Source organism: Amblyomma americanum, chromosome 6 (assembly GCF_052857255.1).
Source record: "Amblyomma americanum isolate KBUSLIRL-KWMA chromosome 6, ASM5285725v1, whole genome shotgun sequence".
In the NCBI taxonomy this organism is placed as follows: domain Eukaryota; kingdom Metazoa; phylum Arthropoda; class Arachnida; order Ixodida; family Ixodidae; genus Amblyomma; species Amblyomma americanum.
The window spans coordinates 111,311,346-111,317,497 of NC_135502.1; the positions used below are offsets into that span (position 1 = coordinate 111,311,346).

General features: G+C 48.9%; 1 protein-coding gene across 1 annotated transcript; it reads left to right on the forward strand.

Annotated features, from left to right (window-relative positions):
• The first annotated feature begins 1,395 nt into the window (after positions 1-1,395).
• LOC144095449 (uncharacterized) lies at positions 1,396-5,687 on the forward strand. Its single transcript, XM_077629186.1, has 2 exons — positions 1,396-1,727; positions 5,263-5,687. The coding sequence occupies exons 1-2, from the start codon at positions 1,430-1,432 to the stop codon at positions 5,685-5,687; spliced, it is 723 nt and encodes a 240-aa protein (XP_077485312.1). The 5' UTR covers positions 1,396-1,429.
• The last annotated feature ends 465 nt before the right edge of the window (positions 5,688-6,152 follow it).

Consider the following 6,152-nt stretch of genomic DNA (forward strand, 5'->3'; position numbering starts at 1 on the left):
GAAAAAAATGTATCTGTACCGCTCTTTGTCCGCCACATTTCACACACACACACTTAAGGTAATGGAATCGGGGTTTGGCATTCAGGCTTTTGTTTTTTGATTGGAGAGGGGTATGTTCTGCCTTGGGAATCTATAGTAGCAAGAGGTAAGGCAGAAAAGACCATAACGTTTTGATAAAACATGTTTCACCTTGTTTTATTATTAAATTCTCCTTATTCATATGGCCACATGTGCTGTCGAGGCTATGAGCTTATATGACACATGAGCTACGAACGAAGCCGACAGCTTTATTACTACCCACTGGATCTAAACCTCACTTGTGGAGATGAAAGTCTATCTCAAGTTCTTTAAGATGTGACGGTAAAATGATGTGATCACTCAGAAAAATGGCGCATAATTGGCTTTACTAGCGTCCTAGAGACTTCTGTTTAAAATGGCACCTGTATGACCGGAAACTCCGCCAACACATGCGCCTCATAAACAGTGAGAATGTAGAAGCACCATATGCTCTTTCCACCTAGCAGTACCTGCGACTCCAGCTGATGTACAGTTTTCGATAAAACGAATCTTGCTGCTTTATCATGATGAGGAGCTTGCCAAGAAGGTTTGAGCAGGAATGTGACACTTCGCAAAGCTAGAGTTTTATTTCTGGATGGAAACGGGTAAGATTAGTGTTTTTTTTTGCTTAACTTATACTACTCAGAACGTAGCGGATCATTCATGGGACCTGATTTTTTTTAACACATCATAGTTCCTTTTGCCCTTGTCGGAGTAGTTGTGCAAGTGTACAACATATATATTTTTGTCTTTCAACTGTAAAAATTAAATATTTAGTTTTTGTGCCTGGTCGTTAGTCGCAGCTTGTGGCTCTTTGTTTCAGGGCTATTGCAGCTATTAATCTTGCAACAGGAACGAAGGTTGAGAAGACAGGCAGAAAGCAACACTGCCTGGCACCGAGAGTTGCTGCAGTCATAACAGCACTCAAAGACTACGACTTTTATATTTTTGGCTTGTGTTGCTCTTTCTAGGACTACACGTTTTTTTTCGGGAGTAATAAGCCTTTTATTATTGGCATTGATAAATGTTGTACTCACAGATAGTTTTGTAGCAGGGTGTTGTAAAGTGACGTCAGCCGCAATCAGACTGCCTTGCAAGCGCTGATGGCACGTGCGTTTATAGTTTGATATCCTTCCCTTGTTCTCCCTTTCCCCTTTCCCCCCTCTCTGTTTCGTATATATACGCTCCGAGCCGGAAGCAATAAAGATTTCATGTTGCAATCTTCGAACGGCGTACTGTCGTATACAGTAAGACACGCCACGTGTGTCGTAACGATGTAACAGTGGCGACGAGGCCAGAAAGAACCCTTGAGGTGAAAAATGATTTAAGCCAGGCAGTTAAGCAGGAAACAGCGGCCGCGGAAATACCGACCATGGCTCATCATCAACTACCGGAATACGATGACCAGTCCGACAACTGGAAGGCCTACATCACGAAGGTAGAAGCTTATTTTGAGGCAACTGGCGTCAGCGACTCGGGAAAGAAGAGGATGTTGCTGGTAGCAGCATTGAGTACGCGCACCGTGCAAGTGCTCTCAGGACAGGTTGCACCGAGGAAGCCAAACTCGCTGACGTACGAGGAAGCAGTCAAAGTTTTGGATGCCTACTTCGACCCCAAGCGTCATGAAATAACGGAGAGCTATCGGTTCTTCAATCGCTGCCAGTTGGAAGGTGAGCCCATTCAACAGTTCATCGTTGAAGTTCGCCGGATTGCGGATGGCTGTAATTTCGGTGACATGCTAGACCGGATGCTTCGCGACAGAATCGTCTGTGGCGTGAGGTCAAGCGCTATTCAGAAGCAGCTATTATCGAAAACAGATTTGACGTTGAAGGAGGCTGTCCCGCCGCGGTGGCTCAGTGGTTAGGGCGCTCGACTGCTGATCCGGAGTTCCCGGGTTCGAACCCGACCGCGGCGGCAGCGTTTTTATGGAGGAAAAACGCTAAGGCGCCCGTGTGCTGTGCGATGTCAGTGCACGTTAAAGATCCCCAGGTGGTCGAAATTACTCCGGAGCCCTCCACTACGGCACCTCTTCTTCCTTTCTTCTTTCACTCCCTCCTTTATCCCTTCCCTTACGGCGCGGTTCAGGTGTCCAACGATATATGAGACAGATACTGCGCCATTTCCTATCCCCCCAAAACCAATTATTATTATTGAAGGAGGCTGAAACAATTGTCATATCAGCAGAAGCAGCGGAAAACGATACAAAGAAGATGTCTTCTGACATTGAATCCGTACTCAAGGTCAATGCACGACAAGCTGATGAACTGGTGTCAGTATGTGGGCGTTGCGGAAGTAAGAAACACAACAGAAACGCCTGCGGCTGGGCGAAAGCGAGGTGTTACCGCTGTGGTGTATACGGCCATCTGGCGAAGATGTGCCAAAGCGACGTGCGGAAAGGACGCCCAAAGGCACGTTCACAATGCAGGCAAGGAGAAGCGTTTGCATAACAGCGGATGTTACTGAGGAAAATGGAGACGATGCGCACATTTGGACACTAACCGCACCCTTCAATGGTCGGCTACCACCACCTATTCTTCGTACTTTCACATGGTGTGGCATTGACGTACCTATGATTGTGGACACCGGCTCACCCGTCTGTGTTGTGTCCAAAGAGATTTTTGAGAAAAACCGTGAACATTGGCCGCAATTAGGACCCGCATTCATTAAACTGTCCTGTTATCTTGGACAACTTCCAGTAGTAGGGAAACTGAGTATGTCAGTGTCCTACAACGACAAGGAGGTCAAGAGTTCCTTGATGGTCCTGAACTGTTCAGGTCCGAGCCTTTGTAGACGGGAGTTGATTTCCAAGTTCAATGACGCAGAAACCTCGGTGTTGAACGTATCAGTGCAACAAAACTCTGGTCCGGGAAGCAGCCATACCTACGCCACGCATGCCGTCCTGTCAGAGTTCAAAGACGTCTTCAGCCCCGAGCTGGGCCTCATTGACGGACACCCTGTTCATCTGAAGCTCAAGGAAGGCGCCATGCCGAAATTTTGTAAGGCCCGTTCCCTTCCATTTGCTTTACGCGACAAAGTTTCGAAAGAGATTGATAGGCTCGTAACGCTTGGAGTACTGTCACCTGTAACGCACGCCGAATGGGCTACTCCCATTGTGCCTGTAATGAAGAAGAACGGCGAGGTTAGAATCTGCGTTGATTTTAAGGTGACCCTGAATCTCGTCTGTGAACTGGAGCAGTACCCGTTGCCAGCTATTGATGACATCTTCGCATGCCTGAACGGTGGGAACTGCTTAAGCACGCTGGATTTAAAAGACGCGTATAACCAAGTCCCCCTCGATGAGGACTCAAGGAAGATGTGCGTAATCAATACACACCGTGGGTTGTTTTGCTACAACCGACTGGCGTTCGGCATAGCTTCCGCGCCTGCCATCTTCCAGCGGAATATTGAAACAGTTCTGCAGGGCCTGACAGGTGTTCAGGCTTACCTTGACGACGTTTTGGTATCAGAAAAACTTGGTAGCACCGACAGATTACGACAAGTACTGCAGCGTTTTCGTGAGCATGGAGGGAAGCTCAGACTTGAGAAATGCAGCTTTCGCCAAGAGGCAGTGACGTATCTGGGTCATAAAATTGATCGTGAAGGTCTGCATCCGATAGAGAAGCATGTTGAAGCAATCGCGCAAGCCCCCAACCCACAAAATGTTCAGCAGTTGAGGTCGTTTCTGGGCATGATTACATTTTATTCGAAGTTCGTGCCCAACATGTCTTCCGTACTTGCACCGCTGTACAAGTTATTGGAGAACAGCACACGTTGGTTCTGGGGACATGCGCAAGAAGCAGCTTTTCGTGCAGCAAAAAAATGCCTTCGGGAAGCGGCTGTGCTGGCTCACTATGATCCCGAGAGACCCCTCAAGATAGAGTGTGACGCTTCACAGGACGGAATAGGTGCCGTGCTTTTCCATACATTCGGAAAGGTAAACAAACCTGTCGGGTTCCGTTCTAGGACGCTAACAAGGGCTGAGAAAAATTATTCCCAGCTTGAGAGGGAAGCCCTTGCTCTTGTGTTTGGAGTGTCCAAATTCCGTGATTATCTCGTAGGCCGAGAATTTGTATTGGTCACCGACCACCAGCCGCTCCTGGGCCTGCTGAAGGCGGATCGACCAACTCCAGCATTGGCAGCCGCCAGAATACAGCGCTGGGCGCTGTACTTAGGCGGATTCCGCTATCAGCTTCAAAACTCTCCTGGTAAACAACTCCTCAACGCTGACGCCCTTAGTAGACTGCCACAACGGACGTCTGAGCCGAAGCCACCAGAAGCGGACCCACCAGACTATCTGCTGGCCTTGAGTGTGTTCGATAAGGGAACTGTGTCAGTTGAGGAGCTAAGGCAGTTGAGTGCGGGCGACCCTGCTCTGAGTAAAGTTATGCGATTCACCAAGAACGGTTGGCCGCCCTGCGCGAAAGGCTTGAACACGAGTGTCGCACCTTTTTTTTGACAAGAAATTGGAGCTTTCTTTGGCCCACGGGTTGTTATACTGGGGCCGGCGAGAAGTCGTTCCGATGGAGGCGCGACGTCGCATCTTATACCTTTTGCATGAGACGCACCAGGGATCGTCCGCTATGAAGGCGGTTGCTAGATCGTCATTCTGATGGCCAGGGTTAGATCGCGAAATAGAGGCAGTGACAGCGTCATGTCAGAGTTGTGTCCAAAACCTGCCCATGCCAGCTACAGCAACGCCAAAAGGCTGGCCCGCTACTGTTGAAAAATGGGCAAGGGTACATATCGATTTTGCGGGACCTATTGCAGGGAACATGGTACTCGTGGTCGTGGACGCATACAGTAAGTGGATTGAAGCTGTGCCACTCCGACAAGCAAACGCTTCATGCACAATCAACTGCCTGCGCGGTATCTTCTGCAGATTTAGCGTGCCACGAACCATCGTATCCGATAATGGAACGCAGTTTACCGCTGACGAGTTCGCTACTTTTGTCAAGAGGAACAACATAACGCATCTGCGCACAGCTGTATATCACCCTCAATCGAACGGCCTAGCAGAAAGGGCTGTCAGGACAATTAAGGACGGCCTCAAGAAGATTGGTGAGGGGTGGCTGGAAGATAATATAAACAAGCTCCTTTTCAATTACAGAAGGACACCTAACCGCTCTGGAAAATCGCCGTCAGAGCTGCTCTTCGGATATAAAATTCGATCCCGTTTAGATACATGTTTCCCTCCTGTACACGCAGGGCCAGCGAACGAAGCAAACGAGTGGCCACTGCCATTGCCTGAAGCTACCGTGTACGCCCGCAACTTCGGAAGGGGTGAGAAATGGACTCCAGGAATTGTAGAGTCTACAACAGGCTCTCGGATGGTGAGCATTCGAACACCAGCCGGATCAGTAAGACGACATGTTGACCAGGTGCGGGACCGGGAAGATGCGACGCCACCGTTTGGTAAATACCAAGAAGCGGCTAAACGAGACTCGAGAACAGGTACTCCTAGCGACTACCCACTGTTGCCGAGAACGCCAGCCGAACAAGGGGGCATAACAGAACCTGAGCATGAACTTCAGCCGGAACTCGCAGGGAGCAACGCTGAACCCGTCAGATCACCCCAAGCCTTGCGGCGCTCTACACGTCAAAGGAAACCAGTACAGCGACTTCACTATTAAGGAAGAAGGGATGTTGTAAAGTGACGTCAGCCGCAATCAGACTGCCTTGCAAGCGCTGACGGCACGTGCGTTTATCGTTTGATATCCTTCCCTTGTTCTCCCTTTCCCCTTTCCCCCCTCTCTGTTTCGTATATATACGCCCCGAGCCGGAAGCAATAAAGATTTCATGTTGCAACCTTCGAACGGCGTACTGTCGTATACAGTAAGACACGCCACGTGTGTCGTAACGATGTAACACAGGGAGACTGCTTAAAACTCAAGGCCCCATGTTTTCACTTTCATTTTAATGAAGTGCTCCTTCATACAAGCTGTTTTGTTTTCGGTTCGCAGGCAATGCTACGCCAATGAAAATCAGTGTGTTGTGCAAACGTTTCATATTTAGACATTGTTAAATTGGCTGCAGGCAACTTCCCTCGAGCAGTGAATTATCGAACCTCACGCTTTCAATTCTGTAAGCGACGTAAA